This window comes from Anopheles funestus, chromosome 2RL (assembly GCF_943734845.2).
Source record: "Anopheles funestus chromosome 2RL, idAnoFuneDA-416_04, whole genome shotgun sequence".
Taxonomy (NCBI): Eukaryota; Metazoa; Arthropoda; class Insecta; order Diptera; family Culicidae; genus Anopheles; species Anopheles funestus.
This window is the reverse complement of record NC_064598.1, coordinates 46,287,043-46,309,180: the sequence shown is the minus strand read 5'-3', so window position 1 is coordinate 46,309,180 and position 22,138 is coordinate 46,287,043. Positions and strand designations below refer to the sequence as shown.

The following is a 22,138-nucleotide window of genomic DNA, read 5'->3' as shown; positions in this document are numbered from 1 at the left end:
AACAACACTGTACAGCGTCAACACACAGATTTCTAATAAAAAAAAATGCGAATTTGCAAAGTTGCATAAGCACTCATATATAAAAATGCATGAAACCCTGTTGTAAATGGCTTCAGGTTTATTTTAACAAAATGCGATAATATTTGAAAATAGAAAAATAATTCTAGAAGCTAAGTGTCAACCAAGGACTTGCTGTCAAAATGCGCGATCCGATCTTACCGCACATATGCTAATCTTGAGCAAATAACCTCAACCGGCGCCTATTTTCGCAAAGGAAGAAGCTGCAATTCGTTCGTGTGAAAAAACACTTTGCCTAGGAAAAGAACCTTTAATCCGCCTCTACCGACAGTCAGTGGATTTTCGTGGATAACTCTACATTCTGCAGTTGATGTTCTTGTGAAAGTGAAGGTGAACAATTGAGAAACGAATCAAATAGGCTGAAAATTTTCGCACACACAGCTGTGTCAATTTGCGTCGTGTCGTCGCCGTCGATTGTTTCTGCACGGCTTGATGCTTCCAGTCTGATAGAGAAAAGGAAGAAAATCGATTGGAAAAATGTTCTCCACCAAAAAAGATATTGATCGGCATGTGAAAACGTCTCTAAACAAGCTGCCGGAAAACGAGGTAAGAGCGGTTAATGTAGACAAGGGATCTGTCGGAAGGAGGTCTGCATCTTTTTCCGTTTTTTTTCCTTGAAAAGTTACTATGGCATTGTTGAACGGTCAGGATCTTTTAGCAAATGAAGTAAAACTTATTGTTTGTAAATAATTTGTGTTAGACCGGTCTGGTTTCATTGTTCGCAGCGACAGGAGCAGGAATATAAGGCGGATAGTCTTCCTATTTGCCGCATTACCGCGAAATGAAAGTATTGAGGTTAGGTAAATTGCGTTAGGCTTGGTGTCTATCCCAACGTTCGACTAATTGATCGATATATTCATGGTCAAAGGAAAACAAAATGCGTAATTCTACATTTAGCTAGCGTGTTTTATTTTAATACTTTCCGCTGCATGTTCCGATTTCAGCGCTATCTTCGTGGACTGGCAATAGCGAGACAATATTTCAAGCTGAATGAATATGCGAGTGCCGAGCATTGGCTTTCCTGTTATCTGTCGGTGCAAGAAGATAGCGCCCCAGCACACAAACTGCTTGGCCAATGCTATGAGAAGCAGAAGAAGTTCGATCGAGCTATTACCTCCTACCAACGGTCGCTCCAGCTTGACTCGAAGCAAACCGGACTCATTACGGATGTGTGCAAGTTGCTGCTGATGGATGACAATCTGTCTAAGCACTTATCCAAGGCAAAGCACTGGTGTGATTTAGCCGAATCGGAGCGCATCAACCATGAGGCGGTACTCAATCTGAAGCTAAAGGTAGCCAACAAAGACGCCACTACGGACAACAAGTTAGTGAAGGACATCATATTGAAGGAAATTCTAGCCCGACCGTTGGATCCCTTGCTACGCGTACGGCTGGTGGATCATTTTCTGGACGAGAAAAAGCTGGACGAAGCGTTTAAGTATTGTTTTGAATTGGAGATGAAGTTTTGCGAACCTTTCATGCAATCAAGCGAATGGACAAATGGTGTGGCGAACATGCTGTCTAAATACTCGGAAACGCCGGGCTCCGATGGGCATCAAAAGCACTGGAACTACTATCTGCTGCAGGCGCTCGTGCTAGATCGGCAGATTTACTTAAACTTGCTAGCCGACTCCACGATGGAAACGATCAAGCGAAGCAATCTGAAGGAAATAGCCCAGAAACTGTTCAAGCTCGACCAAACATTGCAACAGGTCGCGGAGAAAGGTCGTAATGCAGCCCCGCAAAAGCAGATGGCAGATGTGTACCTGCGGCACTATCGCGGTCAGTTCCTCTTGTACTCAGCTTCGTTGCTATTTAAGGGAGCGCAGGATCAGTCGAGTACAGGGCGCGCCAAGGATACGAGCAAAAAGTGTCTAGCACTGTTACTAATGGCTTACCAATGCGGAGTTCCTAATCCGGACGAACCATGGTTGAAGCAGAGCAGCGAAATGGCACGTCATTTGTTGGGCTTTTGGAACAAACAGGCGGCATTCCGGTGCTGCCAGGCAGGTAGTACGATACTGTCGTGCGTCGAGGAGGGTGCCGATGTGTCCGTGTTGGCTCAAATACAAACCGTAACTGAGACGAAGGTATGGACAACCGCAGATGATGTAGTGAATCAGGTAAGTGTTGGAAATCATTTTCCGCTACATTTGTACTTCACTGTTGCTATCGTTTAATTTCTCACCATTCAACAGATTCGTCAACTTTGTTCCGATCCTGGATGGCGCCAAAGTGTGTCACGCGCACTTTATTCCTTCGGTGACATCTCATCCAAAGCGGCGTCCGGTGCGTATTTCGTCAAAGATAGTGTGGCCTTCGGCGAACCGCAGTATGTACTGCCGAAACGTGAACAAGTGAACCTGTACGTAGAACTCGCACAATCCCTGTACCCTTCCTCGCTGCCATATCTCGTCTATCTGGGTCTGGTAATCGGCACGGAAAATTTGTCCGAATTTCGTTGCAATGCGTTTCCACGGTTGAACTTTTCCACCAACAATCTCGACAACTGCAACCTGGAAACGTTGAATCAGCTGGATATGGATTCGTTCCTGTACTGTTCGATTCTTGTTGCCCAGAGCAACCTGGATAGCAAACGTCCGATTACGCAGCAGCAGGGCCGCCCGGCATTTCTTCCAGCGGCCAATCTTACCCCGCTGTTGTGTGAGGATAACAAGATCGATTGGTGGAGTGCGGCGTATAATTTGATTAAGAGTAGCACAGCCAAGGATGCGGCCACCAGTGTAGCCGAGCAGCGGCAACTCTTGCAGCACGGCTTACAAGCGATTCGCGGAACCGGTGCTCCGCTATGCGATGTAATTGTGTTGTTAAAGTTGGGCCAAGTGCTAGTGCAACGGGCGAGTGCATCGAAGTTGGTCACACCTGAGGAACGACGTTACATTGAGAGCCGCAGTGAGTCTGTTTATCGTGCCGGAGTGCTGTTGTGGAAGATGCGCAACGAATCATCATACGCTGGCGGCGTGGAATCGCACGGTGGCTCCGCTGGTTACGGTTCCGATATGTTCTTCAAGTACGGTATCAAATCTTACGATTGTCAGCATGAGGCGGTTAAGCTGGCCGAGTCAGCAATCACGTTCCTGGCTACGGTATACTTCAAGCGCGGTAGATATGAGGAGTTTACGCAAGACTTCAGTAGTATTCCATTGCCTTTCGCTGCGTATTTTCGCGCGGAAGCTTTCAAAAAGCTGGACGAATCGAATAAGACGCCACTGAAGGCAAAGAAGTTCTACTCCGAGCGGGCCCGTGAATGCATCCGTCAGACACAGCGCTACCTGGAGTTGCCGTATATTGAACGCAACCATCCGCTCAACTACGTAGTGCAGAGCGAGATGAAACGCATGTCGTTCGCAAACGATTCGTTTGATGGAAGTTTGAACACATCGGCTAACGGAGCAGGGGTTGGAGCGAGTGGTGACGAGAGCGACCACTTCCAATCCTTTACATCTTCCTTGACAAATCCTGGGCTTGCTAGTGGTGGTGGAACAGGTGGCGGTGCCTCGTTATCGCGTAGCATTACCGAGCGAGATGCGGCCACTGCGACGGCGGCCGCATCGATGTGCCTGGCTAAAACGAATGATCTTGAAGCGCTCATACGCCAGATGATGGAAACGCTAACGTTCGTTAAGGAGGACGTACTAGGAATACGCAATGACGTAGGCGACATGCAGGACCGGTTGGTAAAGATCGAAGAAAACATGTTCCGCAAGTCAACGGAGTCCTCGGGAGGAAACGGTGCAGCGTCATCGACACCGATAGTGAACGAAACCGCGACGGTAAGTGCGGCAGCCGCCGCTGCGGCTATGCAGGCCATGAACGAGATTTACATGGATGAGTTTCAGAGTTCCGCCTCGGCACTAGCGTACCAGCATGCAGCAGCTGCAGCGGCAGCCGCTGTTCGTACCCCGGTCATGGGTGGAATGGCAACATCGCAGCAACCCGGTCCCAGTATACCGTACCACAATCTGTACGGTGCCAATGCATATCCCAACTACCTGCCTCAACATCAGACGCAGCCACAGCATCAACCGATGCTAACTCCTCGTGGACACCCGATGGCCGGAGCGATGGCAGCCTCTCCTATGCACACGAATGCCGCTTATCAACATCATCCGGATGGTCTGCTGGTACCGGCTGGTGGATCGCCTGCTGCCGGTGGTTATCAGCTGCCAGCTTTCCAGCAAACAGTTCTACCAACGCAACCGGAATCTCAGCTTTCAATGATGCATTCTACGCCGACAGTATCACAAATCACGACACCATCATCGTCGATTGGTCCAAAACCCGTCAACAGTGGCGCAAATCTTTCAATCGAACAATCGCTGCAGACGCCGGCTCTTCTTAGCAGCTGGAATAACACGTATAACAGCACGTACAATGCACCGACTTCCGCACCGTCCGTGCCTACTATTTTGCCCGCGTATCTATCATCCAGCGCGGAAGCAAAAGGTGGCGCACCTGTAAACGTGGTCATTACCAGTTCGGACCCATTACCACCTCCGCCCAGCATAAATAGCTCCACCTTTGCCGCCGGTTCGACTGTGCAACCGACGTACAGTGTAACGATACCACCGCAGCACATTAAACACAGCAACACAGGTGGCAGCATTGGGCAGGGAACTACCGGCAATAATAACACACCAAAACCGGAACCTGTTCAATCCGTTACCGTCAACACGAAATTCCCAATGCCTTCGATCCTGATGGCTGGCGGAGGATCGAGTGATAAATCCAGTGCAGGCGCTGTTCCTGCGGCACTCACGCCTTCATTCTTTGCGAACATGATATCCCCAGCTAAGGCCGCAAACGATGCCAATCAGGGAGTTGAGGAAGACGATGATGACGATAGGAACGTGTCAGGTGGCGTTGAGTACGATCCTCGACCGGACTTCCAGCCGATCATTCCACTGCCCGATGAGATCGTTGTGCGCACGGGTGAGGAAGATGAGGAGCAAATATTCAGCGGACGTTCGAAGCTGCTTCGTCTGGTTGAGCGCGAGTGGAAAGAGCGTGGGCTGGGAGAACTGAAGATACTCCGCTCGAAAGCGGACCCGAGCAAGTATCGGATTGTTATGCGCCGCGAACAGGTCCATAAGATCTGTGCTAATCACTACATCACACCGGAGTTAATTATCAAACCAATGGAGAAGCGCAAGGAATGTTACATCTGGGCAGCGATGGACTTTGCCGACGAGGAACCGAGAAAGGAATCGTTCTGTGCACGCTTTGGCACTAGCGCTCTAGCGAACGAGTTCTATACCGCGTTCATCACAGCAAGAGAAGAGGTAGCTCGGCTGCGAGCCGATGGTGGACATCAACAGAGCATGACATCAGGTCCACCACCGGCCACAACACCGGGAAGCTTTGCCTTTAGCAGCACTCCAAAATCCGCTGCGCCAAGCACACCGGCATCATCTACAGTATCGAAACCTTTCGGAGAGTTCACCTTTGCGAAAAATTACACACCGCCAACGCCGGTTGTTGGCACTAAAACAACCTCGAAACCTACGGATATTTCTACGGCCCCCACCGGAACTGTCGCTAGCGATGGCGGTAAACCGAGCCCATTCTCATCATTTACATTTAAAGCGCAAACACAAACGGGCGGTATAGGATCTTCCTCTGCTCCATTTGGTAATATATTTGGTGGACTTACAGGCGTGTCTCTTGGATTCGAGGAACGTGACTTCGTGTGTTCCCACGAAGCGCCCGTAATCGGATTGAAGCGTAAGGAAAAGGAGTCCGGTTTTTGGATGGACTGTGGCGTTAGCAGCGGACAATTGCGTCTTCTTACATCCACGGCAAACGTGCGACTGTTAATGCGAAACAGTGAGAAGCCTACCACCGTGTATCTGAACCACATCTTAAGCAAAGACGCACAGGTTAAACCTGCTGATAAAAATGCTTGCAGCTGGACCGCCCAACAAGATGCTACGTATCCTACAGCAACAGGACCGCTTAACTTTATGGCGCTCTTTAAAACTACCGACGATCGCGATCGTTTCGTAATGGCCGTGCAGAAATTTAGCGCTAGTGCATCTGTCACAGCTCCGGCAGCTCCGGTAACTACCAACGTCGGTTTCGGTGATCTCTTCAAACCAAAGTCCGGAAGCTGGGAATGTCCCGGGTGTTACTTAAGCAATAAGGCTGATGCAACGCTATGTGCCGCTTGCAATGAACCGCGTGATCCAACGAAGAAAGATGAACAGAAAGCTACATTGTCCGGTGGAGGGTTGTTCGGTAATCTTGCACCCCCGAAGGAAGGAGCGAGTAAATTTACGTTTGGTATGCCTCCGTCCTCAGCTACCGTAACACCGATTGCGTTTGGTTCTGCTACCGTCGCTAGTGCAGGTGTCAAAAAATCTCAAGAACAACCGATCAAGCCTATACCGGCTACTTCAACACCGGCAAAAAGTGGAGGATTTGGCGAACAATTCAAACCGAAACCAGGCTCATGGAATTGCAATGCTTGCTATCTATCGAACGGTGCAGATGCGTTGTACTGTGTGAGCTGCGAAAGCCCGAAGGATGATACGGTTCCGAAGAAGACGGCTGGCGGAATGACATCTACAAGCGGACTGCTGAAGGCGGCCGATACAATGCCGAAGTTTAATTTCGCAGCCGGTGGTGGTTTTACCTTTGGCGTGTCACCATCTACGACGGCTACCAATGTCACTGCTGGATCGGTGGTGACCGTGACAGCCGCTAGTACGACTACCACCACCACTACTGCCGGTAGCCTTTCGCAACAGCCGATTTTCGGAGGAGGATTTTCTTTCGGAAGTACCCTGATACCGCTACAGAACACAACAGCGAGCACAGCGGAAAGCACTGTCGTCGCTACACCAGAGAAACCCGTTTTCAAATTCGAACTACCAACACCAGCCGGAGGGCTTTCCTTCGGTTCAAAGTTAACACCGAACACTGCTGCGTCAAAGTCGGGCAGCGCTGGTGGCGATGGGCAGGGCACTGCAACGTCAGCAATTAGCATGCTGGATCCACCAGAGAAAGCTACCTTTGGGTTTGTGTTCAAGCCCAAATCACCTGGCCGAACGCTTAGTGGCGACGGCGGTGATGGAGTCGAGGATGATGGGGCCGCCGCTGATAGCAGCGTGACGGAGGAGGAAAACAATACCTATTTTGCTCCCGTTATTGCACTACCGGATAAGGTAAGTGTGTTGGCGTACTTTTGATATGGTTCCAGGCGTGTGTGCACGTTGTCATATGCTGTTACGTTATGTTCCAGGTCGATGTGAAAACTGGCGAAGAGGACGAGCACGTGCTGTATGCTCACCGTGCTAAACTTTATCGGTTTATTCATTCTGAGTGGAAGGAGCGTGGCATCGGTGATGTGAAGATTTTAAAGCACAAAGAGACAGAAAAGCTGAGGTAAGCCCTTACAATTGTTGAATAATAATACGAAATAATCGCTTAATGGAATCATTTCTTTTCGTTTGCTTCAGAGTGGTAATGCGGCGTGAGCAGGTGTTGAAGATTTGTCTCAATCATGCACTCACCGATGACATCTGCTACACCTTAAAGGACGATAAGTCGTGGCAGTTTGTAGCAAACGACTTCTCCGAAGGCACCTTTGAGATTATGAACTTCTGTCTGCGGTTTAAATCTAGTGACATTGCGCAAGAATTTCGTGACGCGATTACGGACGCGCTGAGCGGAAAGTTGAACGTTTCCTTGTTGGATGGAAAAAATGATACGAAAATCACATCCCCAACGCATAACGATACGACGATCACGTCCACCAGCTCGCCGATCGGTGCATTAAATTTTTCCAAACTGAGCGACATTTCACTAAATGATCGCGAAACGGCACAGAAACTGAAGCTGCCGGACAACTTTTTCGAAAGTTCATCCACGCCTTGTGCCGGTTGTCGTGGATGTGATTCGGATGCTTTCGTTTTTCCGACCGTAGGAGGAATGCAGTTCGGGGCCGAAAACGACAATGAAATGCCTCTGCCGGTCGATATTAAGAGCGTAAAACCCTTACCTCCTGTGGCGCCAAGTAGTTCCCCAAAGAAAGTATCATTTGCAGCGTCTTTTGGTGGTGCGGCACAAAGTTCGGAAGTGTTTGGTGGAGATAAGACAACAAAGACAAGTGTAACGGCGCCTGTTGCACCCGTACCTGGTTTGTTCTCGGGTTTATCGTTCAAGGTGCCCTCGGCCCCTGGTAGTACTGCTGCTAGTGCGACAAATACGTTCTTGTCCGCTGAACAAAAGTCATCATCATCGCCGTTCATGTCTGCACCTTCAATTTTCGGTGGAGGACAGCCATCCTCCACAACGGACCAAACACCTACGAGTGGTTCAAATGCTAAGTTTGCGTTTGGAAGTAAGTTATCGCATATTAGCTTTGTGAATAGTAGCTTTATAATCGATACTTTATTTACTTATATTTATGTTTTTATTCTCCCTTTTTAAGGTGCTACTGGAATTGGATCTGCTGCTTCTGGTGGGTCAATCTTTTCAGCATCGCTCAATACTACACCGAAAACATCGTTCGTTTCTCCCCCTGCTAGTACGCTTGGAACCGGTGTGCAAGTAACATCTACCACAGTTGACGACCCGAAAGAATCCAATACCAGTGTTGCTGCAAAACAGACTACCAGCAGTCCGTTGCTGCAACCCGCATCCCTAACCACAACCCCGACAGTAAAACCGGTGGAAGGTGCAGGAACATTCTTCGGATCATCGGTCAGCGGGTTCGGTTCCGGCGGTGCAGGTGTTTTCGGATCAACAGGCGGGACGAACATTTTCGCTGGGAGTAACATTTTTGGTTCGAGCACAAATACCACCAGCACACCGACGACAAATAGCAACAGCAGTAACACTACTCCAGTAAACGCGACCAGCAATTCGCCGCTTTTTGGCAGTGTAGCCTTTGGCGATGCTGGTACAACTTCCGTTTTTGGTGGCGGCAGTGGTTTCACGTTCGGAAGCTTAGCCAAACAATCGGCAATAGCTAGTGGCAATAGCGCCTCGAATAACAGTAGCGATGCATCATCGATTTTTAAAATGGATGATAGCGTAAGCTTTGCGACACTGGCTAGCAGCAACAGTCCAGCCTTCAGTAACGTAACGAAGCAAACGGAAGACGGTAGCAAACCTGCCGGAGGTTTCGTGGGACTAACCGTGAAGGAAGATTTCTTTTCACGTTCTGCCTCTGGCAAGTTAAACAACAGTACAGATGGAGGAGCTAACGCTGCGGAGCCCAGTAACGGCAATGCAGAAGATGCAGCGACGGGCGGTGGAGATGGTGCTGGCGCAACCGCTGGGGATGAAAATTATGATCCGTATTATGCCCCCGTCATTCAGCTACCAGATGAGATAGAAGTGCGCACCGGTGAGGAGGAGGAAACAAAAGTATTTGGTGAACGTGCCAAGCTGTATAGATATGATTCGACCACGAAGGAATGGAAAGAACGAGGCAAGTTCGATGAAGCAAAGATAACTCCCTAGACCAATTTGCAATAATTTATATTTTCGTACTTTTTTTAGGTGTTGGAGAGCTGAAAATTTTACATCATCCAGTGCGAAACACCTACCGATTGCTGTTACGCCGTGAACAAATCTTCAAGCTCGTGCTGAACCATGCCATCACTGGGGATCTTGCCGTAACGCCTATGAATAATTCTGACAAGGCTTTCGTTTGGGGTGCCATGAATCATGCCGAATCGCCCGGTCAGCTGGAACAATTAGCTGCTCGGTTTAAGAACGAAAGCATCGCGTCCGAATTCCGCAGCACGCTCGAGAAGTGTCAAGAAAAATTGCGCTCCCGGCCAGATCTCGAGCCGGATCAGGATTAATAAGAATGTTTCTGTTCAGACGAATCGCTGGGACGTTATCTTCATGTGCTGGGAGTTCTTCTGTTAGTAATATTTGTAGCGCGATGCGTGCCGCAAAATGCTATACCCACATTCACCTAAGTAACGGTTACGCTACAACAATACTATAATTGAATAACGTATTATGTTTTTCGGCTATTAGTATTCACTATTACGGTGTTTTTAAATAATGCGCGTGTGTTATGGCAATGGTTATGTATCCTAAAAATCTTTGTGTTTGTATTATGCTTAGGGGTAATGCGAGTTACTACATTGTTCAAATTTGGCACGGTATTATTTAGGATCAGTAATAGGGTTTCATTTACATTTTATTCGTAAGCCACTGATAACCATGCGCATAGATTGTTATAATTAAAGCAACGAATCGAAAGAGCAGCAAAGAACAAAATCAAGAACAAATAAATAAGACATTACAATACATAGAAGAAGAAAAAAAAGTTAATGGTGTATTTGTTTGAAATATCATCTAATTTCTGACGGTAGTTTATATTTTTCGTATTCCTCCCTTCCAGCAGGTTTTCAGTTTTCGAGGATTGAACTTTCTTCCACGAAAGCGTTTATTGGACGCTTAAAAAAAAGATTGGAAAATGGCGCCTACTTTTGAGCGAAGGTATACGAGATCAAGGTATTTTTTGCTAATTCCTGCGCGCCGCCACACATGCGAACCTGTACGTTGTCAAGGAAATGTCAAAACAGAACCACCACATTTGCATCTACAACGCGGACTTCACGCACACACGAGAGCGAAAGAAACGCTCAATTGTGCTTCGCTTATGGGTTTGCAAGGGTTGCTTTTCTAGTGAAAATGCTATAGCACTGACACTAGCACAACGCGGCGTAGTTAGATGGATAAAGCCGAACATATCGCATTATTTCACCTTATTCGACGTGCATCGCTATTAGTGTGCGGAGGTTGAAGGCTGTATTGCTTACGTTTTCGGTGAATTCGTGTATTTTAGTTGCCGGCGGAATCCAGAAACCAGAGGAACCGGGCCGGAAGGTTTCGTCGTGAAGGTAGATATACCGATTTTCATAGACGTCTGTCTGTTCGTCTGTTTAGCGAACCAGATTTCATTATCTTCCCGAAATATACAGTAGGTTTGCCAATACCCGAGGCTGATGGTGATAATTAGAAGGAAATTTCTGTTTCTGGCGTCGTCCTACGATGGCAAGCCACTTCTACACCCTAGGTGCGGATTATTCACCATGAGTATTTATTGGAACGAAATGTTCAATTTTCTAGCAAACGTTCCGGAACGGTAGATTCTACGCGAAACATCATGCCAGGCTGGTCATATCTGAGCCTCCTCTAATTGTTGTAATAATTGACTGCTGAAAGGCTGGAAAACGTATTCGTAATGATGTCAAACACTGAAATTATCTTCAATTTCATTTTCCTTTCTTTTAGGTTATCCCGAGCGCGGAACAGAATTCGCAGACCAGTACCAGCAGTCACGGCCCACTTTCTGCCATTTCGGTACCATCCTGCATTTCTATAGAAGCGTGTAGCTTGGGTGAGTGTGTATGAGTGAGGATCGTTTTTAGAAAGATGATCGAACTTCATGCAGGTGTAACTAGGTACAGCAAGAGATTCGTCGTATTTCTTGGAAGATGAGTAAATTACACGCTCCATATTCGGCAGGATCGAAGCAACAGTTAACCTTTTTTTCGTGCTGCATTTCATATCTAACTCAGCCATTATGGCAATGTAGAGATTCTGATAGGTTTCGCACAGTAGTATGGTGTGTTGCATTAATTGGAAAGTTTTCTTATTCTATTCTTCTTAGCTGTACTTAAAATGATAGTTCTTCGTGATCGAATGTTCTTCTTTTTGTGATGTGCTTATATAGTGCATACTTTCAGCGCATTTCCAACGTGATTACAAAGTTATTATCGAGAATATTAGACTGTATTATAAATATCCACTCCTTCAGTGTTGCATAGCTGATATATATCTAGTTGTATTCAATTAAAATTTGTACGAGCGTGCTTAATTGGCACGTACGCAGACTGTAATACTGTGTAAAAAATGATTAACGCATACATTTTACTTCAGTTCCCAAGCTCACAGAGAAAATCCTTGCTTATTTGAGTTTTGTTTAAACACATACCAGTATATTATGTTAAAGAACATAGTTGTAATATAAGAATATTGGCGTTGGCGCTGAACATGTTAACCAGTAAAGGCCAATAACGAAATCGGATGTTGCGATAAATTAGAAGAGTTTGGATAAATATGTCAATGCATAGTTAATGCAATTATAAGTTAAATTGAATGATGTATGGTAATGTGATAAAATTTTAATTAGAAATTATTTTGCTTGCTTTCAGGAAAGAAGTAAAACGAAGAAAGCAACTCTGTCTTGCGACATACGTATTCATAGTCATATAGTTTTCCTTACCGGACATTCATTCCGCTGGGCATGTCTTCCGGAAGTGGTAAAAAGAAAGTAGTTGCAGCTGCTGCATCACCGCTGTCGTCCGTCTCAATAACTCCGAATCCTGTGACATCGGTACCATCAACGGGTGGTATAAAGCTCTTGATTGACAGGAGTAGAATCGTTAACGTTCTTCCGCCAAAAACGCAATCTGGTGTGCAGAGGCAATCTGTACCCGGGGTTCAAAACGTATCCCTAATCGATTCCAATGCAGATAATTTGACGAACGGTTCCCATGCTGGCTCATCTACTTCAGTGACAACTGTACCCATAAGACAGAAGAGCATTGTTAAAAACCTTGCCCTACCAACCATCACGATCACTCACAGCACAGGTACCGTTGACACCGGAGAGATGCGTGTGAAAGTGACGGGAGAAGATCGTAATGGTCAACCTTTGGCGGCCGGTGGACAGTTGGGGCCAGTAAAGCAAAGTTTGTTGATAAGACGGCCCTCGACAAATCGTCGAGTCACAGTTCCTACAACACCGGAAACCGATGGCATCAATGGGCAGCAAGCTGTTGTTCCTTCGTATACGACAGTCCCATTGTCGGATGGAAACAGCCTAAACCGGAATACATCAGCCAATTGGCAGGCAAAAGTAATATCAACGGCGGCTGTAATTCCCACTTCCTTGCCCTCAGCAAGCAGCACTACCATTTTTGTACCAGTCGGTCATGTACATCCTTCTAAAACATGCAATTACAGAACAGGTCTGACAGATGTATATTCCGTTCCAAACATGCGATACAATTCACCATCATCGCAAACATCGCCCGACAATATACCGACCAAGAAAGAGCATATTGACAGCGTTGTTACAGCTTCCGGTGAAAACACGTCACCAGACTTTGAAGGAATTACTACAGAATCTCTTGAAGATACGGATCGATCTACTGGTACGGATGCGGCAAGCTCTAGCAAAGTGGCAGGCGAAGAGGTGATTAGTAAGCCATCTCGTGAAATAAAGTCGCTTCAATTGATGCAATCAAGATCGAAAATTTTGACCGAGTTCATCGCTGACACTTCCAGTAAAGGTAAATTGCGGAAGCGTCATTCGGATGGTTCAGCTGATGTAGAATCGGTAAATGTGGATTCATCGGTAGCTGGGACGACAACGCAATTGCAATCACGTAAACGGCTTCGAAGACAATCAACGATTCATTCGAATGCTATGGACGGCAAAGGATTGGCGACTGATTCATCTTACAGGCTAGACAATATAGTTGTCGATTCACCAGTGGCTAAAGGTAGAAAAGGACGCTCGTCTGCTAAACTAGACTGTTCCTTGCAAAAAAATACCAATGAATATTCTAGTAACACGAAGGATGATAGTACGGATTTCTTTACGAGTTTGAACCTCAGTTACGAACAGAATAACATTAACGAACCATCGTTCCCAGCAAATCCACCGAAGGTGAGCAGTGTAACATTGTGCGCACACATTGCCTTTGGTATATGTAATTTGCTAATCTAAATCATTTCTCTTTTTTTATTTTCTTAGCCTGGATGGGATCGTTTTTGTTGGCGTTGCAAAAAAAGCGACCCAGATTTGGGTTGCTGCAAGTGCATCAGAAGTTATCACAGTGATTGCGTACGCTATTCGGTTGATGATCCGAACTGGAGCTGTCCCGAATGTAAAACGACGCAGAATGTACGCGCGGATATCGAGTCCATGTCTAAGTGTCTGGGATATGTGCTAGATATAATAACTATGCATCCAGAATGGGTAAGTTGGGTATAATAAGAATAAATTTACATGGCTAGTGTACTGTTTTGGTATATGATAAAACTAAGTTTTATACGCTCTTGAGGGCCAGGGTTATTGGCATGGGTTGCTTTGTTCAGTTTAGGCAAACGTCTGTTTTAATACTATTGTAATGAATGTGATTGAGCTCTAAATAGGACTCTAAATAGGATCCTAAATAGGACTAACAACTATGATTAATTGAATCCTAAGTAAAGTTTTCATATTTAGAGCATATCTTTTGTAAGCAAGCATACCCCATTTCATTCTAATTCCTTTAATTTTATATTACAGAATGAAATGTTTAATCCTATCGATAAATCGATTATGCCTCACTACGATAAATACATCACCCGCCATATGGACCTGTTCGTGTTAAAGAAAAATTTGGCACAGAGAGCATACAAAGCTCCGGAAGAGTTTTTATCAGATATGAGTTGGATAGTGCACAACATGTCCATATATCCTGGTAAGTGTATACTATATAGGTTTGTTGATATTTAAACCAGATTAAATAAATCTGAAACGATTTTTATTGTACTATTCTTCGGCAGATAAAATATTACTGTTGAAACATGCCCGGGCTATGCAGAAAAAATCTAAACACGAGATAGAAGAAATAGAGCCTTGTCATGAGTGCTATATACACGCTAACACACAGTCTGAACATTGGTTTAAAGAACCATGTTCGAAACCACACCTATTAGTGTGGGCTAAACTGAAAGGATATCCGTATTGGCCCGGCAAACTGTATATGATTAACAACAACAATCAAGCATATGTACGTTTCTTTGCTACACACGATCGATCCTGGTTGCCGGTGAAAGATTGTTTTCTTTACTCCCAGCAAGATCCTAATCCTTCGAAGAATGTGAAGAGTAAACTAACATCATCTTTTGCAAATAGTGTGAAAGACATAGAGCATCATATTACCCGATTGCGAGAACAATTCACCATCTTCAATTATGGTCCATTTATGGAATTGGTAGATCCTTTGCGGCATGAGGAACAGCAACGTACAATGCTTCCGGGTGCATACCTGAAAAAAGTGAAAGTTACGATCAAAAGAAGTGAAGGTGAGATGGTTGCCGTTGCTTCATCTACTAACGATGAAGTACAGACTCTTCCAAAAAATAAAGTCAGATTGGAATTGGACAAAAGTGCAACTCTCGTTAACAAAGAACCGGCGAAGAAGGGTACGCCAATCAGTCCCCCTCGTAAGCGAATGACACGGCGCATGTCGCGGATCTTGAGGGATGCAGACGAAGTAAGTGAACAACCGCTACCACGTATCGAATGTTCACAGGAAGTCACGAATGTGCCTAATGTTTCCCTCACGCCAAGCGAAGATAAAGCCGATAAAACGATCGAACGTAATCAATCGTCTGACAGAACGACTGACGACAAGATAGAAGATTCTAAAAGCTCCGATTGTAATCCAAAAAATCTATCGCTGTTACTTCGACGTGGCTCACAATCGTGGGAAACAGAACCACTTTCCAAGCGTCGCAAATCAACGATTGATAAAACCATATTATTGACCGCTGCCTCTAAAACGAATCCTCCCATCGCACCAACCAATGTTACAGAGACGGATAAACAGATAGATATAACAAATATGAACAAGCATGATGAAGAACCAACTGCGGAAAAGCCAACTTCCATTACATCGGTGAAAAAGAGTACAATGCCCGAAGTAAATTTAACAACGACATGTGCTGCTAAGGCTAAAGAGCCACAAAAACATACTGCTGAGCTTGTCGCTGTAACCGTCCCCGTAGAAAAACCTTCACCGCAAAAGGAGTTGGTGTCGGCGCCAGTTGCTGCGGTGGTTCCTGCTGTCGTTCCAGCAAGTGACCCTGCAGAAGATAGACCTTCACCACCTTCAGCGACTGTCACGGTGAATGTTACTCAGGACGCGAATGCTAGCTTTGATATTAACCAAGAGGTATCTGTTAAAGAAGAAATTGTCACAGTACCTGAGGTTATTGCAATAGCGCACGACAATAATAATTGTACCTTGGTCGCGGCAAGGGAGCAGACCGCATCTGTCGGCAGTTCGGAATCATTGCTAGCTACACGACCTGTAGCTATGGAGATTAGTGCAGTCGGCAAAACTGAAATGACCAAAGGTGACACGAATTCGGCTCCTATTCCGATTGTGCCTAGCAAACAGACGGCAAGGAAGTCATTTCCTGGAGGTGCGGGAGCTAAACCAGTGTTGCCTTCTGGTACATTAGGAAACAGCAAGAGTGCACTAGTTTCCATACCGAAAGAACTCGTTGCACCATCTGAGGAGCTTTCGATGATTCCAACTGCCGACAATCAAGTTGATGTGTGTTTGGGTACCGTTTTAAATGATCAGGAGGATGATGTTATGATTGTTGAAGAAGCGATAACATCACCTATACCATGTCAAGAATGGACGATGAATAAAAACCATCAGCTCCCTCCACCACTTGCACCGAAGCCTCCGGAAAGGCATCCGCCTCCCTCCGATAGCACCATCGATTTGAACAACTCTATGCAGATATTTGATGATAGCTCGAATAGGGTAATTATAAATTATTTTAAAAAAGCGTATCCTAGTAGTAATATTGACAAACGTATGCTAATTTTTGATTTGATAAATGTTACAGGTGGTGGACCACATCCGGATGGTGATGGAAGATATGCTGAAAGAAATGTCTGGAAAAGGGTCGTCGTTGGCTGAGCTGGCTACGCTCAAATTAAACCTAGAGCGACAAAATGAGTTATGGAGGCAAGAGAAACAAACAATGCAACAGGAGTTTGAGCGTAAAATGGCGGATTTACGTATCGCTTTTGGGCAGGAGAAGGACCGATCACTGAAGAAACAGCGACTGCAATTAATTGGAGAGAAGGAGCGTGCGGTGCATGACGCGAAAATGAAGCAATGGTGCAAGAAGTGTTACAAGGAGGCTAGCTATTATTGCTGTTGGAACACTGCCTATTGTAGCGAGAAGTGTCAACTTATACATTGGCCAGAGCATCAGAAAACACATAGCGCACCAGGCATTAATTCGATCCTACAACCCAGTTTTTCGACTCCGACCTTCACAAGCTCATCGCAACCCGACAACAACGCTGCTATGCGTGGCCGTTCGGCATTGACTATGTCCGGGGTATCTACGTTCGGTAGCGGGGACAATAGCAACGTAACCAAGAGATCCCCGGCAAATCGATTCGTACCGCAGTATGAAATACCTCCAACAAGCACTCCGTTGCCGACCCCGGTTCACTGTATGTCCAGCGCGATAACTGGTTTCAAAACACCTGCCGTACAGCCTGTGCACGGAAGGGACAGTATTATCATCAAAATGTCTCAACATTCTACGCAGAATGGAAGCAATACTACATCAACTCTGAATACGGTTCAACAACAGCTGCAGATGCAGAAAAAGAATATCGCACGTGACAAAGCTAACCTGCCAAATCATCAGAAAGCGGTTAGTCCTAACCAGGTTGGTCAACTATTGTGATTTTCTCTTTATATCAATATAAAATGTTTTTATCCACATTCCTTTTTGTGGATTCTTTGAACAAAAAAAAAAAGAATAATTAATGAAACATCATATTAACGTGTTTGTGCTAACTACTTTTTCCCCCTTTTCGCAGGTATACGTACAAAAAAAAGCAAGCGACATCATGCCGTCACCATATCAAACATCGACAACTAATGCCATGAAGATACCATCTTCTGCATATGCAACTGCTACAACAACCTCTGATGAAGTAGTCGGTAGCAGTCCTGTGGCGTCTAGTGCTTGGAATAACATGGCTATGTTACATCCGACCGCTAATCGTCAAATGCATTCGGGTACAACATTCAGCTCATCAGGAGGTAGAGCTGGTACACAAAAAGGGCAAAGGCATCACCTAACTATTACTTCCATTGTGCAGCAAGCAAAACCCATACAACCTTCGTCCACAACATACATGCGACATCAACAATAATTATACGTTCGCGATAGACGAACGCGCTAATATAGTTCAATTTTGCAATGATAATATTGGCCAACTAAATCTTATATTACTAAACACGTAGTAATATTAACTCAAACAACAATTATATTTATAAGAGTAGCATTATCCAGATTTTCCCATTATTTAAAAATATTTTTTATAAGCTTCTATGAAATTATCTGTACATTACGAATATGCTGTATATACATATATTTTAAATGCTTTAATAAGTTGATTGGGCGCAGTAAAAAATCGCCAACATTTGCACGTTGCAAACATTTATATGGAATCTTAGTTGGTTGAATCAATTTATTATGATAATATTAAAATCCAGATAGGAAGCTGATACTATTGCATAAATCATATAACTATAAAAAGATATTTGATATTTTTTTAAAATAGAAGTTGAATTAAGGAATAAACTGACCATAATATCAATGGATGCAATGAAACGGTCAAAGTATAGGTGTAGACATTTGTATAAAAGTTCTTTTTTTATAAATTATGCATTTAATTACGATACTTTTAAACCTCTTAACAGTTAATACATTGCAGCTAATTATGAGTACGTTTTTTGTGTTTATTCATCCAAAAGTTGTCTGGACTCCTGTCTATGGGGACACTAATAGCGTACAGAGAAGACTTCCGAAGGCGATATATGACACCATATCGCTAACCAACTATTGATAAGTGTAGGTACATCTCTTCGAAAGAGATGAGAACAGCCGTTACGCAAGTGTCTGTGTGTAGCGGCTAAATCACGGCGGCTGTAGTCGGCGGTCTTATAAAATTTTCCTCCCAATAAATGTTCCTTTGTATTGGTATACATTGCCGTACGTATTCGCGAGATGTTCATCCGCAAATGGTTCGATAACTAATTTGTACTAATTGTTACATTTCTTCAGCCTCATTAGGTGTGCTGGTCTAGCGAATAGGACTATCATCTAGAACGTCGGATTACGCTTCCAATGATCTCAGCTACCAGAAACGCTGTATAAATGCCACCAAGTACCAGGAAGTAGCAACTGAAAACAGTAAACTGACCGAATACATCCAGCGCAAACCAACCATCAGAATCAGTCACCGAAAACGTGAGCAACGTTTGCAGCGATAATGCTACAAGCGTGTTGAAACCAAACACTAGCCCAAAGCAATCGTCTGAAATGTTTTTAGCAATTTCTGCGCTTACCACGGTGATGGCAAACGCGTACAGCACACAGAAAATCATGTAACCGCTGTAGGATACAATCAAATTGCCGGTATTAGTGGCCAGCAGCATTGCCCCGCCCGCAGCAAACGAAAGCAATGCGAGCGAGAGAAGGCTCGTGCGTGGTTTCAGGAAACCGCTGTGCAAATATCCAGCCAGCAGTGATACGATAGCACCGAGTAGGGTTACGGCAGCTTCCACAGCACCATTCCACACGGCGGGTTGCGTTTCATCAATGGAGCTCCAGAGCGCTTGCACGTAGGCGAGAATTTGGATATATCCGGCCATCGCCAGTGCGTACCATATGCTCCACTGGAGCACACTGCGATTGGTAAACGAAATACGGAAATGTGTCCAAAGCAGGACGAAGGCTTCGTTCAGACGGGATCGGAAAGACGATTGCACTGGACGTGCTGCTGTAGGCACAATCGGTGGTTTACTATCATCCGAACGATCTTCTTCACTGCCGTCCACCATCTTTGTTTCCCTGTCTGTCATGGTGCATTGTACTGGGGGAGAATCTGGTCCCGCGTCGGATAACGTCCGTCGATGGAAATACATGCTGGTGGGAACGGATGGTAGAAAGAGCGCCCATACCGTAGCACTGATCTGTGCTGCTAGTGACAGATAATTAAGCTGACGATAATCCATAGCCTCGAAATACACCAGCAGTTGGGCCAAGCTGGCGGCAAAGAAACGACCACTGTAAATGGCTGCCCGTGTATGGGAGGTCACTTTTTGATAATGTTCTCGGTCAACTTTGGCGTAGATGTAGCTGAAGTATGCTACCTCGGCTGCACAATACGTGCCGTAGAATATTTCTAGCACCTTGAGCGCATTCAGCGATGTGGTCCAGGTTAGCATGCTCCACACGATGATGCCGGCTGCCCCGTTTACGATGATGATCGGTTTGTAGCGTAGAAAATCGGTTACCAGGAAGATGACGGCAAGCTGAGCTAGATAGGAGTAAGTACCGATCGGGAACGCTTCCTGTATGATCTGTTGGGAAGGTATGTATAATGGAAAAGTGAGGAACATTTCTTTATACGCATTGCTGCGGTTTGGCCGTACCTGATCCATCGTTAGATTGCGCCATGGTCCTGCAAGATAATCAACGATGAACGGTTCGCTGGGTCGTATCTCTTTCAGAAATCCAAATGTGCAAACTAGCAACGAAATCTTTAGCCATTGTTGCATCCTCGATCTACGCGGGAAAGGTGAAGCAAACAAGTGAAATATGAATTAACTTTGCGGACATTTCTTGAAAGGATTTCTCGATAAATTTTCAGTAGTTGAGACTTTCTGTTGCAACAATGTAATACTTAAAATCATATGATAATGACATAATTGCCTATTGATTGTTAGCTTATCCGGGGCTTAACAGCATTATCTTATCAAAAAGATTTAATCAGAAAAAATAACAATTTATTACCGATGTTATCGGTGTTCAATGTTAATAATTTTCGATCGATACGATTGGGTTTATGCATTAGGTGATTAACAAGATATAAATTTTAATAGCCTTATTTAAAAGGCTTATCATTTTTTTTATAAAAAAGATACTTTATTAATGATTAATTCGCCAGGATAACAAGTAGAATGCTAAATTGTTTTTCCTTTCCAGAAATTATCGCTTTTTTCCTATTGAGTTTTTTTTCCATTTGCTTCTACTATTATATAATAACTACGAGGTCCGATGCTGCTATTGTTTCAAGCAGCGTTTAAATTGAATCAAGCAAGCAGTGATTGATTTGAATCAAAGCGATTTTTCTCTCCGACAGAGGTATTTGCAATATTCGTTGAAGAGAGAACCGTCACGTATCGGAAACTTCTTGCAATGCAAATAGATTTGAAGCTAGTTTCATGGAAATATTTGTACTTTGGTTAAAAAAAACATTCATGTGCCGGTTTTTGGCAAATCTTTTACTTGCATCTGTTGAATGCTTTTGTTTATTCCGATGCAATGACATTCATTGCTGCTAATCGCGGTGCTATTGCATCGGTTGCTTTGATCCGATGTGTACACCATATTTGTGAAGGTAATTCTTGTAGCGAAGAACAGTATAAAGATGAAAATAACACCTTATCATCCCTCTACATTGTTGCAGGTGTGATCGGGTGAACCGATTAGCAGACAATGGCAACTTTAAATGGACCGACATAAAAGAACCATGAAATATGCATTTTTTTGAAAATTGCTTACCATGCAATCGATGAATCCAAGACACTTTATGCAGCAGGGACAAAATATGAGGTACAGAACCGATGCACTCGTTCCTTCGAACTCCTCAAGGAGCTTTTACTGGAACTGCACACAACACAATCGGGTGTTTGTGAACGGTGAGAGCACACTCGTCTGATGCAACTGAAACCGGGTACGGTACTAATGCTTCTGCTTGGTCCTACTCAGCCTGATAAAAGATACACCGAACAGAGTTCCCTCGCACGCATCAGCTGATGATGATGATGACCATCGTCATTCGGAATAAGTTACGAACGTGCGACACCCCACACGGTGTTTGACAGTTCGTTATGTATGGCGAGAATGCATCGGCCCGCGTGTTTGTGGGGAGAGCGAAAGGAAATTAACGAAGAAAAAAACACAATGTCATCCCTTTGAAGCACGCCGTCGAGGCAGATACACACGTGCACATAGGCTGTAAAATGTTTGTTTACGTTCCCTGTTCTGTTCAATGCTGCTAGTGCGATTGCTAATCGCGAGAGAAAGAGATTCGCACGTTGAGAGAAACGCTGATAACGCGTGGTTTTAACGCTCTCTACATTCTTCTATCAAACTGTTTTCCCGA

At 44.9% G+C, this 22,138-nt stretch overlaps 3 protein-coding genes across 4 annotated transcripts; 2 read left to right on the top strand and 1 right to left on the bottom strand.

The window, feature by feature from the left end:
- The first annotated feature begins 201 nt into the window (after nt 1-201).
- LOC125765394 (E3 SUMO-protein ligase RanBP2) lies at nt 202-10,412 on the top strand. The gene is made up of 7 exons (XM_049430448.1): nt 202-624; nt 1,023-2,201; nt 2,277-7,265; nt 7,343-7,485; nt 7,560-8,443; nt 8,534-9,538; nt 9,610-10,412. Exons 1-7 carry the CDS (start codon nt 556-558, stop codon nt 9,915-9,917), a joined length of 8,577 nt encoding a protein of 2,858 aa, XP_049286405.1. The 5' UTR covers nt 202-555; the 3' UTR covers nt 9,918-10,412.
- Nucleotides 10,413-10,769: 357 nt separating this feature from the next.
- On the top strand, nt 10,770-18,689 carry LOC125765398 (protein kinase C-binding protein 1). Of its 2 annotated transcripts, XM_049430453.1 has the most exons (9): nt 10,770-10,970; nt 11,052-11,146; nt 11,365-11,470; nt 12,288-13,810; nt 13,898-14,122; nt 14,435-14,609; nt 14,695-16,694; nt 16,780-17,622; nt 17,777-18,689. In XM_049430453.1, the coding sequence occupies exons 4-9, from the start codon at nt 12,380-12,382 to the stop codon at nt 18,113-18,115; spliced, it is 5,013 nt and encodes a 1,670-aa protein (XP_049286410.1). In that variant the 5' UTR covers nt 10,770-10,970; nt 11,052-11,146; nt 11,365-11,470; nt 12,288-12,379; the 3' UTR covers nt 18,116-18,689. The 2 variants fall into 2 exon arrangements, with proteins under 2 accessions (XP_049286410.1, XP_049286409.1); XM_049430452.1 differs by lacking the exon at nt 11,052-11,146.
- Nucleotides 18,681-21,851, bottom strand: LOC125765442 (thiamine transporter 1-like). Its single transcript, XM_049430620.1, has 3 exons — nt 21,535-21,851; nt 20,403-20,535; nt 18,681-20,330 (listed from the first exon to the last, which is right to left on the bottom strand). The coding sequence occupies exons 2-3, from the start codon at nt 20,526-20,528 to the stop codon at nt 19,065-19,067; spliced, it is 1,392 nt and encodes a 463-aa protein (XP_049286577.1). The 5' UTR covers nt 20,529-20,535; nt 21,535-21,851; the 3' UTR covers nt 18,681-19,064.
- Nucleotides 21,852-22,138: the final 287 nt, after the last annotated feature.

Bases quoted from the DNA above. Each gene is read 5' to 3' on its own strand.
- LOC125765394 (XM_049430448.1), top strand. From the start codon at position 556: ATGTTCTCCACCAAAAAAGATATTGATCGGCATGTGAAAACGTCTCTA. The intron at 625-1,022 runs GTAAGAGCGGTT...TTCCGATTTCAG, and splicing joins ACAAGCTGCCGGAAAACGAG to CGCTATCTTCGTGGACTGGC. The intron at 7,486-7,559 runs GTAAGCCCTTAC...CGTTTGCTTCAG, and splicing joins AAAGAGACAGAAAAGCTGAG to AGTGGTAATGCGGCGTGAGC.
- LOC125765398 (XM_049430452.1), top strand. From the start codon at position 12,380: ATGTCTTCCGGAAGTGGTAAAAAGAAAGTAGTTGCAGCTGCTGCATCA. The intron at 14,610-14,694 runs GTAAGTGTATAC...ATTCTTCGGCAG, and splicing joins CAACATGTCCATATATCCTG to ATAAAATATTACTGTTGAAA. The intron at 17,623-17,776 runs GTTGGTCAACTA...CCCTTTTCGCAG, and splicing joins AAGCGGTTAGTCCTAACCAG to GTATACGTACAAAAAAAAGC.
- LOC125765442 (XM_049430620.1), bottom strand. From the start codon at position 20,528: ATGCAACAATGGCTAAAGATTTCGTTGCTAGTTTGCACATTTGGATTT. The intron at 20,331-20,402 runs GTACGGCCAAAC...CCTTCCCAACAG, and splicing joins GCAATCTAACGATGGATCAG to ATCATACAGGAAGCGTTCCC.